An 18,673-nucleotide genomic window follows, 5' to 3' on the forward strand; every position below is an offset into this window, starting at 1 on the left:
AAATATAGCCAGTAGTGACTGCAAGGAAGTGATATAATCAGTTTTATATGTTACAACAGAAGAGTAATGAATACTCAAAACAATTATAACATTTGAGACTGAATCACTGCTTCGAATGGACCTAGAACGATTTGACATGAATATATAATGTACTGTATTATTTCATGTTGATTAGAAATTGGTTATGCCAATTCCCTATTGGTTCAGTGAATAAGTTATTAGTCCTTCAGCTTTCACAATTGACACAAAATGATTTGCTCTTTGATAAATAGAAGAGTTAAAGCAGAATATGAGCAAGGTACCAAAATCATATCCAGCATGAGTCAGTGTTAAGCAAAGGGTCAAACATTAAAAATTAAGAGCAATCCAAATTTAAATTAGTTTGCAAATTATATCTCTTGGCAGGAATAAATACCACACTTATCTGAGAACTGTTAATGCATTTAAGTTTTACGTTATGTAACGGATCATTTTTAATTACATCCCTGGTTTGAAGATTTCAATGTCAAGATCTGTTCCCTAGAGGCTGTGTCCTCTAACAGTGCTACTCTTGACATTAGGAGTGCCGAGAGTAGCCTGAGATTCAGCGTTGAGAAGCTAGTTAGTATTCACTTTTCCCTTCCTCGAATAAGGCTGTGGGATCTTTAACATCCAAGAGGGCAAGGGACCTTATTTAGTTTCTCATCCAAAGATGGCACCTATGATAGTGCAGCATTCCTTCAGGCTGCACTGAAGTGCCAACCTGGATTATGCGCTCAAGTCTCTGGACTTGAACCTACAACATTCTGGCTCAAGCAGTGAGAGTGCCATGACTGAGCCATGTCCCTCCTGGAGGTGAATTCGGAGGCAGAGGGGGTGCATTGTGAGCGGGCAGGAGGTTGCAGAGCGGGGAACCCGCTGCTTTCCCAGCTCCAATTAAGTAGGACTTGGAAGGCTTGCAGGCAGCTTTCCCTCTTGGAGTCCAATCAAGTCCCTTAAGTGGCCACTTAAAGGTCTCATCCTGCCGCTGTGAGTATTGATCCAGTGGAGGGCAGGGGTTGAGGGGGAGGTATGGGGCGCTTGCCATGCAAGGTGGCACTCTGAGCCTGACCAAGGGAGCAGGCATTGGGAAGCCATCTTGCTATCGACCGTGCCCCCCCCCACCAGCCAGCAACCCACTCCCCTCCCTGACCTCCCTCACCTTGGCCAGCGCCCCCAATCCCTTCCTGGCTGGCACTCCCCTCTTTCCAGCCCCTCACCCCGCTCCAACCAGCCCTTCCTCCCTCCCTCCTGCCGGTGACCCCTCCCAACTTCTGGCCAGTGCCACCTAATCACCACGCCCAACCCCCCTCTTCCCTCCTAGGCAGCAGCCCCCATCCCCCCTGTCCCGCACCACCCCTTCACCCCTCTCTCCCTCAGCAAGTGCCCACACCTCCCATACACCCACCCAACTGGCACCCACCTTCACCAACCTGGTCAGTGCTACTCTCCTTGAGAACCTTATCCCGCCTCACTAGCCCGACACCGGAAGATCTATCACTGATCCTCTGCATAGTCCCCAGTGCAATACCGGCCGTAGCCTTCACACCCGCTGGCACTGCCGGTACTACAAGGCCTCTGACTGGCTTGTCCTCTTTTGGGGCGGGGATTTCCACTGTACCTGGGCCTCAATTGTGTGGGAGGCCTACGCTGCCCAGGTAAGTGCCTAATTGCACTGAAATAGAGTTGGGCCTCCTGTGGAAAGATGACGCAGGCTTCCCACCAGTTCTACACCCGGTTGACGGGATCCTGTCACCACAACTAAATTCTGCCCACAGTTTCTTTTAGCTAATTTCACACTGACCTATATATTTCCATCAGGTTCTGTTCTCGATACCACCTTTCTAGAACTGGAAAAGTGAATTACAAGCAATTCCTGGAAAAACTAGGCATCTGTGTTGAACCCTATAACAAACGTGTTTCAGAAAGTGTGGCACAAGGTATGGTCTGAAGCTAATAATGTTGTTCACATAAGTTTGTAACTGTAAGTTTGCCATTAGCCTGATATTTGTCATGAATGATTTGTGGAAGTCAAATTGGAAGCATGTCTCCAGAAAAGCTACTGTTAAGTGTTTCAAACGATGCTTTGTAATTCACCAGATTATATGGAAGTCTAAATGGATAGTAGTTATGCACCTGTAATCTCCCTACACCAACAACTCACATTTATATAGTGCCTTTAACATATAACTTCCCAAGGCACTTCACAGGAGCGTTATCAAACAAAATTTAACATCAAGTGACATAAGAACATATTAGTACCATTAACCAAAATCTTGGTCAAAGAGAAAGGTTTTAAGGAGTGTCAAAGTAGGAAAGAGTTATAGAAAGAGACAGAGAGGTTTAGGAAGGGAATTTTAGAGCTTAGGGCTTTGGTAGCAGAAGGCATGGTTATCAATAGTGGAGCAATTAAAATTGAGATGCTCAAGGGACCAAAACTGGAGAAGCACAAATGCCTCGGAAGGTTCTGGGCTTGGAGGAGATTACAGAGATTGGGAGGGGCGAGGGTATGGAGGGATTTGAAAACAAGGTGAATTTTAAAATAAAGGCCAACATCCTAATCAGGAGCTAATGTAGGTCAGTTAGCACAGGGATGATCAGTGAATGGGATGTGGTGAAAATTTAAGAAATGGGTAGCAGAGTTTTGTGTGGTCTTAAGGTCATGAAGGGTAGAACAAAGGAAGCCACCCAATAGAGTTGAAATAGTCAAGTCTAGAGGTAATGAAGGCATGGACGAGGGTTTCAGCAGCAGAGAAGCTGAGGCGGGGGGTGGGGAAGTCGGGTGATGTTACAGAGGTGGAAATTAGCAGTCTTAGTGGTGACGCATGTTTGTGGTCACAAAGACGCTTTAGGGTTCTGCTGTTCCATTGAAGAAATGACAATCAATGGAGGCCAGGTACTTAACTATCAGGAGAGATTGAAGGCCAATGCCTTGGTCCATATTTCTGTATTCAACTACCAGCTAAAGAGAATCATTGGCTGATGCTTCCTAGGAATGGTATGTAGGGAGCCTTTTAGATTATGGCTTGTGGGAGTTGCTGGGAAAAATATCTGCACAAGTAATTTATCCAACCCCTTCAAATTTCTTCTGTCAGCTTATTGTGTGCTCACTATTCTCCATTCACATCATTGGTGATTCTTTACATTTAAATCTAGACAGCAAGTGTCTTCAGGCTAATCAATATCACTGCCAAATTCACACATGCACATATTTAGACTTTCTATTTAGATAGTGATCTGAAGTAAAAACCCTTTTTGATTTATGTTTGTTCCCTATAGCCTAGGGAAAACTTGCTCTTGTCTGATTCCAGTTTTGATATTATATAAAACTAATTTGTATTGGAGACCACTGGAGTATGGTTCACTGGGAACCCAGTTAAAGAAGCACTATATCAATGAAGAAGTGTTTGCCAGAGATTTTTTGTTTGGAAAAAGAGAAAATCCAGGAATCCTTTGTATTATTTCAATAGAAGGATGCCACACAAAAGTAATGTATCCATGCCTTTCAACATGATCACTTTTATGTTTATTTAGGAAAAGGGAGTTTGCCAACACTTGTTAATAATGATGCTGGCAGATTCCTTATTTTTATTTTGTGCTGAATGGTTCTTGGCAAGAAGCTGATGGAGCTGCTGTCCATGGATTCATACTCCAGTGTAAGCTGTCACCTCTAGCGGCAAACAGCTAAGGAAGGAAACTAAAAGGAGAAGTTAAATCAGCTTATAACAACAATTAAAAGGCATTTTTAATGTAGTAAAATATCCCAAGGCTCTTTACCAAGAAAAATTAACATTGAGCCAAAGAAAAAATATTAGGGTGGGTAACTAAAAGCTTAGAAACATAGAAACATAGAAAATAGGAGCAGGAGTAGACCATTCGGCCCTTCGAGCCTGCTTCACCATTCATCATGATCATGGCTGATCATCTAACTCAATAGCCTGCTCCCGCTTTCTCTCCATATCCTTTGATCCCTTTCGCCCCAAGAGCTATATATAACTCCTTCTTGAAAACATACAATGTTTTGGCCTCAACTACTTTCTGTGGCAGCGAATTCCACAGGCTCACCACTCTCTTGGTGAAGAAATTTCTCCTCATCTAAGTCCTAAATGGTCTACCCCGTATCCTCAGACTGTGACCCCTGGTTCTGGACTCCCCCACCATCAGGAACATCCTTCCTGCATCCACCCTGTCTAGTCCTGTTGAATTTTATAGGTTTCTATGAGATTCCCTCCTCATTCTTCTGAACTCCAGCGAATATAATCCTAATCGACTCAACCTGTCCTCATGTGTCAGTCCCGCCATCCCAGGAATCAGTCTGGTAAACCTTCGCTGCACTCACTTTATAGCAAGAACATCCTTCTTCAGCTAAGGAGACCAAAACTACACACAATATTCCAGTTGTGGTCTTACCAAAGCCCTGTATATGTGCAGCAAGACATCCCTGCTCCTGTACTCGAATCCTCTGGCTATGAAGGCCAACATACCACTTGCCTTCTTTACCGCCTGCTGCACCTGCATGCTTACCTTCAGCGACTGGTGTACGAGGACACCTAGATCTCGTTGCACATTCCCCTCTCAATTTATAGCCATTCAGATAATAATCTGCCTTCCTGTTTTTGCTACCAAAGTGGATAACCTCACATTTATCCACATTATACTGCATCTGCCATGCATTTGCCCACTCACTCAGGTTGTCCAAATCACACTGAAGCATCCCTGCATCCTCCTCACAGCTCACCCTCCCACCCAGCTTTATGTCATCTGCAAATTTGGAGATATCACATTTAGTTCCCGCATCTAAATCATTAATATATATTATGAATAGCTGGGGTCCCAGCACTGATCCCTGTGGTACCCCACTGCCATTCAGAAGAAGACCCATTTATTTTTACTCTTTGTTTCCTGTCTGGCAACCAGTTTTCTATCCATCTCAATACACTACCCCCAATCCCATGCGCTTTAATTTCACACGCTAATCTCTTATGTGGGACTTTGCCGAAAGCCTTCTGAAAGTCCAAATAAACCACATCCACTGGGTCCCCCTCTACTAGTTACATCCTCGAAAAATTCCAGTAGATTTGTCAAGCATGATTTCCCTTTCGTAAAACCATGCTGACTCTGTCCGATTCTGCCACTGTTTTCTAAGTGCTCAGCTATTAAATCTTTTATAATGGACTCTAGAATTTTCCCCACTACTGACGTCAGGCTGACTGGTCTATAATTCCCTGTTTCCTCTCTGCCTCCCTTTTTAAATACTGGGGTTACATTAGCTACCTTCCAATCTGTAGGAACTGTTCCAGAGTCTATAGAATCTCGGAAGATGACCACCAATGCATCCACTATTTCTAGGGCCACTTCCTTAAGTACTCGGGGATGTAGATTATAAGACCTGGGGATTTATCGGCCTTCAATCCCAGCAATCTTCCCAATACCATTTCCCTACTAATTCTAATAATTTCTTTCAGTTCCTCCCTCTCACTAAAACTTGTGTTCCCCAATATTTCTGTTTTGTTATTTGTGTCCTCCTTTGTGAAGACAGAATCAAAGTATGTATTTAGTTGGTCAGCCATTTCTTTGCTCCCCTTAATCAAAGCTTGATCAATGACATGGGTTTAAGGCTCATTTTAACAGAGGAGAGAGAGATAGAGAGGTTTGGGGAAGGAACTCTAGAGCTCAGTGCTTAGATGGTTCCAGGCGCGACCTCTATTGGTGGGGCAAAGGAAGTAAGGTGTACAGAAAAGACCAAAGTTGGATGAACACAGAGTTCTCAGAAAGCTGTACGACTAGAGGTTACCAAGATATTGTGGGCAAGACCATAAAAAGATTTGAACACAATAATGAGAATTTTAAAATTGAGGCATTGGTGAGCAGAAGCCATTCTAGATCAGATTGCACAGGTGATGGTGAATTGGAATTAGTGTGGGTTTGGAAAAGGTTGGCAAAGATTTGGATGAGCTGAAGTTTATAGAGGGTAGAAGATGTGAAGCTGCCCAAGGAAGCATCAGACTGGTCTATCCTAATAAGTATGGCTGATGTGAAAATTGAGAACTTAATGCAGATGTTGAATGTCAAAATCGCAGAACAGTTTGTCCCGCACTTCATATTGGTCATCCACATTAACTACACAAAATTCCTTGATTTTTGATGGTGAGAAGATTAAGCAAATAATTATTTTGAAAATATATATATTTGCCCAATTGTGGTTTCATGAAGCAATGAACTGGGAAGATGGTTCTCAAAAGCAAGAGAAGCAGCTAGAAATCCATCGACCAGTGATTGAGGAGTCTGCCATCAACTTAGAAAGGTTATCCATGGATGAAATTGATTTGGCTTTACGAAAAAAGGTACATTTGTGAATTATTCTGATATATTTTAAACATAGTAAGTGGCTGCATTTATGAGTTTAATTCAAACATTGTATTTTTCAATATAAATATGACAGAATGACTGAGACAGTAATCTAATGTTTGTTCAGTGGAGTGTGCTGACGTATAAGCAATGGGTTATTTTTAACTTGCCAGTAGTGCTGATGCTGGGATAGGATTTAAGTTAGTATATTTTTCACTGTTGTAAATGGAAATTAGAAATATAATCATCTTTGGGGACAGAATACAGGTGACAAACCAACATATAATGTTGGCAAAAAGAAATAACTTGCTTGGCTTTCAATTTGTGTATCATATTTTGTGGCTATTTTGGGTTGGATTATTTTCCATTATCATAAAACTTCTTGTTAATTTATTTATGTTTTAGCCCATGAAGTTAGATTGCACCTTTTGAAATCAGTCACTGGTAATGATATTTCTAGCATATATTGTTCCAATTTACAAGGGAGAATATCACTGCTCTGGAGTGAAGACCCAGGAAGAGTAGGAGTCATGATGAGTTGTGTGAAAACCCAAAGAAAATTATAATTCACAATACAAATGGTGTTATTTAGTGTGTTTGAAAATAGAAGCAAAGACTATCTGAAAAAAATTGATAAGAACATAAGAAATAGGAGCCCTTCGAGCCCACTCTGCCATTCAGTGAGATCATGGCTGATCTTCTACTTCAACACTATTTTCCTGCACTATACCCACATCTCTTGATGTTTTTAGTCTTGAACATACTCAACAGCTGAGCCTCTGGGGCAGAGAATCCCAAAGATTCACCACCCTCTGAGTGAAGAAACTCCGCCACACCTCAGCCCTAAATGGCCTGCTCCTTATTCTGATGCTCCTGGTTCAGGACCTCCCAGCCAGGGGAAACATCCTTCTTGCATCTACCCAGTCAGGCCCTGTAAAAATTTTGTATGTTTGAATGAGATCACCTCTCATTCTTCTAAACTCCAGAGAATAAAATTCTATTTAATCTTTCCTCATAGGACAATCCTTCCAACTCAAGAATTAATTTAGTGAAGTTTTGTTGCACTCCACCTATGGCAAGAATAACTTTCCCTAGGTAAAGAGACCAGAACTGCACATAATACTCCAGGTGCTGCCTCACCAACGCTGTATATAAGTGCAGTAAGACTCCTCTACTCTATACTCAAATTCTCTTGTAATAAAGGCCAACATACAATTTGCCTTCTTAATTGCTTGCTGTACTTGCGTGTTAGCTTTCAGTGACTCATGAACAAGGACACCCAAGTCTTTTTGAAGTTCAATACTTCCCAGCCTCTCTCATTTAAGAAATACATTGCTTTTCTCTTTTTAACTACCAAAGTGGATAACGTCACATCTCTCCACACTGTATTCCATCTGCCAAACTTTTGCCCACTTGCTTAGCTTCTCCAAATCCTCTTGAAGTGTCTTTGCATCCTCCTCATAACTCACACTTCCACCTAGTTTTGTGTTATATACACACTTGGAAATATTACATTTAATCCCCATATCCAAATCATTGATATAGATTCTGAATAGCTGGGACCTAAGAACTGATCCTTGCAATACCCCACTAGTCACAGCCTGCCAACCTGAAAACGACCCATTTATTCCTGCTCTATTTTCTACCCATTGACCAGTTCTCAATCCATGCCAATATATTCTCCCTAGTCTCTTGTGCTCTAATTTTGTTTACTAACCTCTTATTTGGGACCTCATCAAAAGCTTTGTGAAAATTCAATTATACCACATCCACTGGTTTCCTTTTATCTATTCTGCTAGTTACATCCTTAAAAAAACTCCAAGTTTGTTAAAGATGATTTCCGTTTTTAAAACCCATTTTGACTCTGCCCAATCCTACCATTATTTTCTAAGTGCGCTGTTATCACATCCTTTATTATAGATTCTAGCATTTTCCCTATTACTGTCATCAGGCTAATAGGTATGTAGTTCCTCGTTTTCTCTCTCCATCCTTTTTTAAATAGTGGGGTTACATTTGCAACCTTCCAATCTGCAGGAACCATTGTAGAGTCCATAGAATTTTGAAAGATGATCACCAATGCATCTACTATCTCTGCAACCACCTCTTTCAACACTCTAGGATGTAGATCGTCAGGTCCAGGGAATTTATCTACTTTAAGTCCCATTTATTTCTCTCTTACTTTTTTAAATTAATATTAATATCTTGCAGTTCCTTGTTTACACTAGTCCTTTGATTCTCCATTATTTCTGGGAGGTTTTTAGTATTTTCCTCTGTGAAGACAGACACAAAGTATTTGTTTAGTTTCTCTGCCATTTCCTTATTCCCCATTGTAAATTCTCCTGACTCTGCTAGTAATTGACCCACATTTGTTTTTGCTAGTCATTTCCTTTTTACATATCTGTGGAAGCTTTTACAGTCCGTTTTTATGTTTGTTGTTAGTTTACACTCATGTCCTATTTTTCCTTTCTTAATCTTTTTCTAAGTCCTCCTTTAGAATTCTAAAATGCTCCTAATTCTCAGGCGTAATATTTTTTGGCAACTTTATACACCTCTTCCTTGGCTCTATTGATTTCTTTCATTAGCCATGGTTGGAACACTTTCCTTGTTGACTTTTTGTGCCTTAAAGGAATGTATTTTTGTTGTTATCTACGTATTAGTTCTTTAACTGTTAGCCATTGTCTGTCAACATTGTACCTTTTAATGTAGTTTCCCAGTCTACCATAGCCAATTTGCCCTTTAGACCTCCATAGTTTCCATTGTTTAGATTTAAGACCCTTGTCCCTGATTGAACTACATCAAACTTTCAATCTTAATGTAAAATTCCATCATATTATGGTCACTCTTTCCTAAAGGCTCCTTTACAACATGATTATTAATTAGCCCTTTTTCATTGCACAATACCAGATCTAAAACAACCCATTCCCTAGTTGGTTCCTCAATATACTGCTGTAGAAAACCATCTTGCAAACATTCCAAGAGTTCATCCTCCACAAAATTAGGCATTAATTAGGTTTACCCAGTCCATATGTAGATTGAAATCCCCCATGGTTACTGTATTACCCTTGTTACATACACCTCTAATTTCCTGATTTTTACTGTGATTTACATTACCACTGCTGTTTGGTAGCCTATAAACAACTTCTACCAATGTTTTCTGCCCCCTTGCTGTTCCTTAGTTCCACCCAAACTGATACTATGTCGTGTTCTTTAGAGCTAAGGTCATCTCTCACCTATAGTACTAATGCCTGTTTAATTAATAGAGTTAGCCCACCACCTTTTTGTCCTTCCCGAATGTTATGTACCCTTGGATATTCAGGCCCTAGCTTGTAGCCATGTCTCTGTAAAGGCTATTGGGTCATACATATGAATTTCTATTTGAGCTGACAATTTATCTGCTATATTGCGAATATTGTGGGCATTCAGATACTGAACCTATAATTCAGTTTTTTTACTGTTTTTTGTAAACTATGGCCTTATCTGTTGATATACTCTTAAGTCTGCAATCACTGTCCCTTCCTGCCATACCTTGATTATTATTACATTTATTGCTACCTTGATCTATTGCCTTGTCATTTCCCTTTAATTTACGCAATCTTTCCCTACACGACCCGTGCTCACAAGAACACTGGCAACACGGTTCAGGTGAAGTCCGTTCCAACGGTACAGTCCCCACTTTCCCCAGTACTGATGCCAGTGCCCCACCAACAGGAACCCATTTCTCCCAAACCAGTCTTTGAGCCGCACATTCATCTTTCTAATCTTATTTGTCCTATGACAATTTGCAGGCAGCTCAGGTTCAGACATTATTACCTTTGATGTTCTGCTTTTTAATCAGTGCCTAGTCCCTCATACTCTCTATGTAGAATGTCTTTCTTAGTCTTACCTATGTTGTTGGAAACCTACATGGACCACAACAGCTGGGTTCTCCCCATTCCACTTCAAGTTTCTCTCCAGCCCTGAACGGGTGTCCCGAACCCTGGCACTAGGTAGGTAACATGGTATTCTGGATTCTCGCTCTCAGCTGCAAAGAACAGTCTCTATCTCCCTGATTATACTGTGCCCTATTGCCATTACATTTCTTTTAACTCCCCCACTTGAATGGCTTTTTGTACCATGGTGCCATCGCCAGTCTGGTCATCCACACTACAGTCCTTGCTCTTGTCCATACAAGCTGCAAGATCCTCAAACTTGTTGTTCAATTGCAAGGGCTGAGGCTCCTCAACTCTCACCTTCTCAACTCCCTTATCTGCCTGTCTCCCTCCTGTCCCTGACCACTGACCAAATCAAATGACATTAACATAAGGGGTGTGATTGCCTTCTGGAACAAAGTGCCCAGGTAACTTTCCCGCTCCCTGATGCATCAAACATCTGCAGCTCGGCCTCCAGCTCATCAACTGAGAGCTGAAGCTCTTCAAGCAACAGACACTTACCACACATGTTGTTGCCGTAGATTATAGTGGCATCCAGGAGCTCCCATGCTCTGCAGCCATGATATATCAGCCATCCTGCCATCTTTATTGTGTTAGTTAAATTTATTTTTCTTTATAATTTTATCGTTCCACTCTTCACCTAACTCCTGGCTTCACACTCTCTGTACTCAAGCAGCACTCAGAAACCCCTGCATTAATACTTTCTGAAAAACAATAATGGCTTGAATTCTACCCTCGCCTGAAGTCTGTGCACCCAGAAGTGGATGTAAAACACTCTCCTAGCCAAGTTCACCCTTTGAGGTCCGCCCAGTGTGAAACGTGATGGCCGGATGTGTTTTCCGTGTGCGGGGCTGGGAACATGTCGACGTCGGGTCCAATGGGGACCCAGTTGGGTATTCAAAAATGGAGCAGGCAGCTCCCTATAGGCTGCTAGGAGTTATGGGGGAGGCTGAGAGAACTGTTTTGAAGCAATCCAAGAAGAGCCCTGGCATGCAAACATGGCCTCAGACCTGGTGGTCATGGACGGTGGAAGGGCAAGTCAGGTGGGCATTCTGCGCTCCCCCCACCCTTTCTCAGATGAGTGCCTGGGAGTGCAGGTCAAGGATGTCAGTGCTAGGTGGCATATCTTAATGCCCAGGGACGGCAAGAGAATGCCGCCCCACCTGACTAAGAATGCCTGGACAGAAGTCGTTGCCCAGGTCAATGGGCATGATGTGGTGTGCCGCAGGTGACTTCAGTGCTGCAAAAGGTCCAATGATCTTCTGCGGTCAACGAGTAAGTGCAGAAATGGCATGGACCTGTGTAGAGAACTTTAGTCAGGTGCCCATTGCTTGGAATGTTCAGGGGTCTAAGAGTGTGTATGCGAACTGGCACTGAAACCTGCCCTGCCAAGGCTGGGATGTCAGCACGACTGGCCTCAGTGCATTGCAGGGCGAGATGTGCCACATCAGGTGACAGATCACACCTAGAATACTGTGAACAATTTTGGTCCCATGATCTAAGGAAAGAAATACTGGCATTGGAGGCAGTCCAGAGAAGGTTCACTAGGTTGACCCCAGGTATAGAGGGATTTTCTTATGAGGAGAAGTTGAGTAGGTTGGGCCTGTACTCATTGGAATTTAGAAGAATGAGAGGCGACCATATTGAAACACATAAGATTCTTAGGGGGCTTGACAGGGTAAATGCTGGGGGTTGTTTCCCTTTTTGGGATGGTCTAGGACAAGAGGGCATAATCTCAGAGTAAGGGGCCACCCATTTGAAACAAAGATGAGGAGGAATTTCTTCTCTCAGAGGGTAATCAATGTGTGGAATTCTTTACTGCAGTGGGCTGTAGGGGCTGGGTCATTAAGTATATTCAAGGCTGAGATAGACAAATTTTTAATCAGGGAATCAAGGGTTATGGGGAAAAGGCAGGAAAGTGGAATTGAGGATTATCAGATCAGCCAGGATCTCATTGAATGGTGGAGCAGATGCGATGGGCCAAATAGCCTACCTCTGCTTCTATGTCTTATGGTCCTATGGTCTTATGCTGTATGTCCAGCGGGATGCGCGGGGAGATCTGGCAGAGATCCATAAGGGTCTGTGTGCCATGGTCTCTGTCATGGAGGAGTCCATGCAGAGCATGGGTTCTGCATTGACCCTTAACACTGAGCACATAAGCTCCACCATGGAGACATTGACGACTGTCAAGAAGAGACAGCTTCAGGAGTGACTCAGGGGTTCCTAGGGTTGCACTCAGACCTGCAAGCCCTCTCACAAGCAGTGATCTCAGGAGGTCATGGTCAGTGTGAGAGATGGATGAGGCACCTAGTCTCTTTGCTAGGTGCCCGTCCATCAGTGGTGAGCAGGGAGGTACAAAAATACCTCACGTTGGCAGATGAACTGCCTATCATCTATGTGGGCTTCTCTCAGGGTGCTTTGATGAGGGCACCAGCTCCTCCGCCCCTCTACCAGTGGCCGCCGCATCTGATGCTGCAGCGATTGAGCTGTGCCCAGCCGTGAGGCCGGACGCACCCTCCCAGGTGGAGCCTGCTCAGGCTCAGTGGCCAGAGGATGACTGCCAAGGTCATCAGGACCACTAGGACTGTAGAGTTAGCAGACTGCCTCCAATCCCACTGACAGTGAGGTGGGGGGCACCAAAATGCAGCACCCGCAGATGTAAGTTCAAGGCACCTTGAGCACAACAGAGGTGTGTTGCATGTGATTATTTGTGTAATTTATTTTGACGTTTGTTTTAGGGATGGACACTTTATTTGTCTTTGTTTGTTCATGTGAAGTAACATAAACATTTATTTGACTTAAACGGGCTGAGTTGGCTGGATGTTTTGAATAGGTGCCAGATGCAGCACGGGCTTGTAAAAGTATGGGCTTGTAAAAGTATGGCATTGTGTGGCGCTGGTGTACTGGGTTGGGTTCTCATTTATTGATGGTTGGCAAAGGAGGCAGTGCCATTGGCTTGACAAAGCATCGATGCCTTGGATACCTAGCTGAGGTTCGCTGAATCAAAGCATCCCTGGTGTTCCTGCCTCCATGAAGGTTCCTGTCCTAAGCCTCAAGGTCCTCACCCTGCACCTCCCCAGGCTCTTCCCCTGAGCCATCATGAGTCATCTTCCATGGCCTGTGGAGCTGCCTCACTTTCCTCAGCCTCCAGTGGGCCCCCTGCCTTGCCAGAGCCAGGTTGTGCAGGGTGCAGCATGCAAAGACTACGAGGAAGACACGCTCTGGAGGATACTATAATGCTTCCCTGATCGGTCCAGGCATCTGAAGTGCATCTTCAGCAGCCCAATGGTCCTCTCTAACCCCGCACTTGGGGAGGCATGATTCCTGTTGTATCTCTCCTTGGCATCACTTCTTGGGTGATGGAATGGGATCGTCAGCCACCTCTTCAAGTGATAATCCTTGTCACCCAGGAGCCATACGTCAACTCGTGCAGGAGTCACGAACAGCCTTGGTACCTTTCAGTGCAGCAAAACATAAGCACCATGTGAGCTCCCAGGGTAACGGGCACAAACTTGGAGAACCTGTGTCCTGTGGTTACAGACAATCTGAACCTACATTGAGTGAAACTCCTTTCTATTTACGAAAGCTCCCTGTTCATCAGCTGGCGCCTTGATGGCCATGTGAGTGCAAATTGAGGGCAAGGTGAGCACAATATGAGTGTGGACGTGAGGGAACCCAGCCATCGCAACGAAGCTTTGTGCTATCTCCACCTGGCTCACCTCGTCTGTTCAAAGTGGAGAATGTGCAGATGTGTCTAAAGATGGCATCAGTCACAAGCTTGATGCAACTGTGTGCAGCTGATGGAGAAACGCCACACAGATCCCCCACTGAGCCCTGAAAAGAACCGGAGGCATAGAAGTTGAGGGCCACTGTGACCTTCAAAGCCACCGGCATGGGCACAAAGTTGGAGGCGATCTTCAGACCTACCATGTGACATATTGCTGTCGCTGTGTTCCTGGAGAGGCAGAGCTTCCTGCAGCACTGGACCTTGGACATCTGGAGGTATGGAGCACTGCCCGAACACTCCAGCTGCTGGGTTGTGGCGTCTTCGGCGTGCCCTCCCACCTTGGCCTTCCTGCTGGCACTGCACCAACTGAGCCCATGCCTCTCCTTGTAAAGGCTTGCTCCTGGAAGGCTGTCTGTGCTTACCTTGCCTCCTCTCCCTCCTGCCCCTCTCTTCCTCTTCAGAAGGGGTTCCACCAGCAGAATACACTATCCTCATTAGATAGGGTGCAGAGGACCAATGCTTTGAAAATGAAAGAGCGCCGTGCTGCAATACTCAGGGGAACCTCTCAGGGAAGATGAGGACCTGAGATGCTGAAAGACAGGCTTGAAAATCAAACGAGATGCAAAGAAACTCTGGGGCATCTCTGTACACACACAGCAGCAAACTGGCAATCACAGAGAAAGTGCTGCTGCTCCGGGGGCCTTTTATCCCGCCCATGAGGAAATGATTAAAACGTGATTTCCGCCCTCCTGTTTTGCCCGTGCGATGAGCTAAAAATCGCACGGGCAATGAAAAATCACTCTCATCAGGCTTTTAAATGACCTTAATTGACCTTTAATTTTCGGCGGGCGCTGCTCCGGCTCCGGCATGCGCCCGCTAACCTCAATATTGCATGTGTGCACGACGACGTCAAGACACACACCCGATGACATTTCACGCAATTTTATATGTGTTTGGGTTGGGCGCACACCTGACCCTGGAATGCAAGATTCAGGCCAATGAGTCAAGCTCTTCTAAAGCTTTGAAACCTGTTTAAACTAGCTACCTAATTAACTAGCTTTGGCTGCTCTCAGATAGCTTGTATCCCTGTTTAAAACTGGAATAAGCTTAACTTACCCCTTAATTTAAACAAATAATTATTGGCTAATTGCTAAATTAAAATAAAAACTAGACTTTAGAGAGAAATTAACCCTTAAAACTCCCTGACTCGTCAAACTCCTGGCTTCACACTCTGTGCAGCAAGACTGGCTATGTTTTCTGTGTGAGGGAAATTTATTTCTAGTTTCCCGGTCTGTAGTATGTCAGTATCTATGGTCAATGGAACATTCACATTTAATGATTATGGCATCAAAATGTGGCTTTATTAAAAAGTATGTATTTGCGGGTGCCTTATCAATGAAGCTTTGTGATGCTCCAAGCTCGATAGCTTGCTAATACTTGATGAGCAAGTTCATGTGTGAAAAGTACCCAGAGATGTCAAGGTGCTAGAGGATTAACGACACAAGGGAAAACTGTACCCCAGTAAGAGTCATCTTCAGGAAAGATGGGAGACAATTCAAAGAGAGGATGGGAAGAAATCAGACTATCTGTTTGATGTGATTCTTTATTGCTCTCCTGCACATGGGCAGTTGGCGAAATACCATATAAAATGTAATAGTTGATGTTGTGTAAAACTTTAATTAAAAGCTGTTAAAGAGTAATTGCTCTCCCCAGATAATTTTCTAAACACTCCACATTGCAAGGATCCTTCTTTATATCTGCTGCCTCGCATTCATGTCACTGTGAGTTTTGTTTTCTGATCAACTTGGTGAGCTATTGACCTTCCACCCTAGCTGAGGTTTTGCTACCAAGATGATCCAGATAAAAGCAAATTACTTCATTGTTTTATATAATTATCAGTGACTGTTCCATGTCCAATTTCCACAAAAAGCTGCAGATAGAAACTTCAAACATGGTAAAAACCAAGTTATGCAAGTCCAGCAAACTCACTAGATTGATCCCTGGGATGAGAGGGTTGTCCTATGATGAGAGCTTGAGCAGATTAGACCAATATTCTCTGGAATTTAGAAAAATGAGAGGTGATCTCATTGAGAATTATAGGATTCTGAGGGGGCTTGACAGGGTAGATGCTGAGATGTTGTTGCCCCCAAATGGGGAATTTAGAAGGTAGGGGGTGGAGGGACATGTTCTCAGGATAAAGAACTAACTGTTTAAGTCAGAGAGTTACCTCAGAGCATTGTGGGTCTGGAATTTTCTGCCTCAGAGGGCTATGGATACTCAATTGTTGGGTATATTTAAGGCTGATAGATGTTCGGAGATAGGCAATAAAGTGAAATTGAGATCAAAGATCAACCATGATCTTATTGAATGATGGAACAGGTTTGAGGGGCTGTAAGGTATACTCCTGCTCTTACTTCTTATATGGTTAGGTTCCCTCCCCACTGATTTCCAAGTTTAAATGTAATTTTTCATATTGTATGATGATATTTAAAAAAAAAAGTAAATAGAGTTAGCAGCATGCTCCTTTTCTGTTCTCAGGTACGAGCCAACTATCACAATTTGTTGCAGGCGTTTTCGGCTTTTGATGTGACGAAAAGTGGTTTAGTCTCAGTGGGAGACCTCAAATCAGTTTTCAACAATTTTGTATTCCCTATGAGCAATGAAATCTTTGATGGCCTGATGGATAGGTGAGAGAATAGGGAACATGCTATAAATAGTGTTATGATTAATTTCAGATATATTGTTTGAGGATTCTAAGCTGCTTTTTTGCTCTTGGTATTTATTAATGTATTTTGTATTTTTGCAATAACATTACTGTTAAACGTTGAGGAACAATGATGACATTAATAAAGCCAAACCAGAAGCTGAAATCTCTAATGGATATCAGTTACATCAGTTCTGATAAGAATGTTCTACCTGGAAACATAGAAGGCAGAATCAGTCCAAATGTCATATCTTCAATGACCACACTCTGGATGGCTATATGTTCACACTAGCCATTTATAGCATTGGTTTTCATCCCACTTGACCTAATATTCTATGAATTGTGTACATTTTCAATCTTAGTTTTCACCTTGTAAACTAAATTGTTCTACCCATCAATTTTTGCTTTTCAAAATAAGGTGCCCACCATCAACAACCATTAGTCATCCAACAGTTATTTATTCAAATTAATCATCTGAGCTGGAAGAATCATAAAATAGCAAATGCCCTTTTTGATATTGACATAGTGTTAGTCAGTGAGCTGGAGAGTAGCTACAACAAGGATCAATTCCCCTGATGGATTAGATGGCTGGGGTTCTAGATAATTGAGTTACAGAGACTAGGAAGGTCCCTGATTCAATCTGTAGTCTGCCTTGAGTTACTGCTACATGATTTTCGCCATTGTAGCAGCATGGATAGTGCAACTGATCATGACAGGTCATCTGCTTCCTCCGCTCCCACCTCCCTTCATATTTGAGACTATTCCTTTGGATCTTTGACGACAGCTTGCTATTTCCCAAAGCCTGCTCCCAATCAGGCTCCAGGATACTGATAATGCCTAGGTGTTTAAAATGATCTTTGCCTCACACTGACATCACCATGTGGGTTTGCCGCTTGTTTTGCTTCACATGGCCTGAGTTAAATACAGGCCTCTCATTTTTGTTCCTGGGTACAGCCCACCAGAAACTAGATTGATAGATTGCACAATGGCGCTTGCAGTTAGCAGGCAATGTATTTTCATCCATCAGTCTAGAAGACATATGTCATTCATTATAATTCAGTTTACTGAATTAAGCCTTTTAAAATATGAAACGCTTCACGAATTTGCGTGTCATCCTTGCGCAGGGGCCATGCTAATCTTCTCTGTATCGTTCCAATTTTTTAGTATATGTGCTGCCGAAGCGAGCACTTAAGCCTTTTAAAGGTGCACAAATAATTAACTAAATTAAACTGATTAATTTAAATTAACTTAATTGTTTACGTAACTAAATGAAAATGTTGTTCTGATGGTAGGAAGTGGGTCAGTAAAATGAGCTTGTCTTACAATTTAACAGCTTTGATTCCACTATGTTATTTTATCTTGAAGGCACCTTATGCTTTTGAACATATTTGCATTCTTGCTCTTATTGAACAAGATTCCAGCTTCCAGTTAAAATGGCATTTGGGGGAATAGGATTGGTTGTAGCAATGGTACTTCAAGAAGACTTTGGTGCCCACCGGTCATGAAAAGCCTCGAGCATGCTGGCAGACACTGCAAGCTCCCTCCCCAGGGACAACCAGGCCTGGACATAGCTGTGGATGAGAAACAGGCAGCCAGAGTGGCAATGCCCATCAATTACATACAGCTGCATCATGTCGCTCCTGAATAATTACTTACTAAAAATCTGATTCAATAATAAATGAAATATGTTTGCACACAGTGGGTGAGGTAAAATCCTTAAAGGGCCTAATTTACATGATCTGTAGAACCAACAATTTTAGTGAGCTTTAATTCCAGATTTCCATACATTGTTATTCATTTTGTCTTCTGGTTCAGGTTCAATATTAATACTACTGGCAAAATAGCATGGAAACCATTTTTACTCAGCCTCACAGAATCAACAGCAATGGAGAATAGCTGGGCAATACCAAAGCAGCAAAACCACAAGTAAGTTTATCCTTCAGGACA

General features: G+C 43.0%; 1 protein-coding gene and 1 non-coding gene across 2 annotated transcripts in view; one reads left to right on the forward strand and one right to left on the reverse strand.

The window, feature by feature from the left end:
• The window catches only part of efcab6 (EF-hand calcium binding domain 6), a 128,301-nt gene that overhangs the window by 8,553 nt on the left and 101,075 nt on the right, over nt 1-18,673 (forward strand). The window contains exons 6-11 of the mRNA XM_041215642.1: nt 1,840-1,958; nt 6,232-6,362; nt 6,772-6,779; nt 10,670-10,694; nt 16,561-16,709; nt 18,542-18,652. Coding sequence (XP_041071576.1) covers nt 1,840-1,958; nt 6,232-6,362; nt 6,772-6,779; nt 10,670-10,694; nt 16,561-16,709; nt 18,542-18,652 — 543 coding nt within the window. The remainder of the gene's footprint in view (nt 1-1,839; nt 1,959-6,231; nt 6,363-6,771; nt 6,780-10,669; nt 10,695-16,560; nt 16,710-18,541; nt 18,653-18,673) is intronic.
• On the reverse strand, nt 17,806-17,914 carry LOC121293458. The gene has a single exon (XR_005946536.1). It is a non-coding gene; the product is annotated as a U6 spliceosomal RNA (small nuclear RNA).

Source organism: Carcharodon carcharias, chromosome 21 (assembly GCF_017639515.1).
Source record: "Carcharodon carcharias isolate sCarCar2 chromosome 21, sCarCar2.pri, whole genome shotgun sequence".
NCBI lineage: Eukaryota > Metazoa > Chordata > Chondrichthyes > Lamniformes > Lamnidae > Carcharodon > Carcharodon carcharias.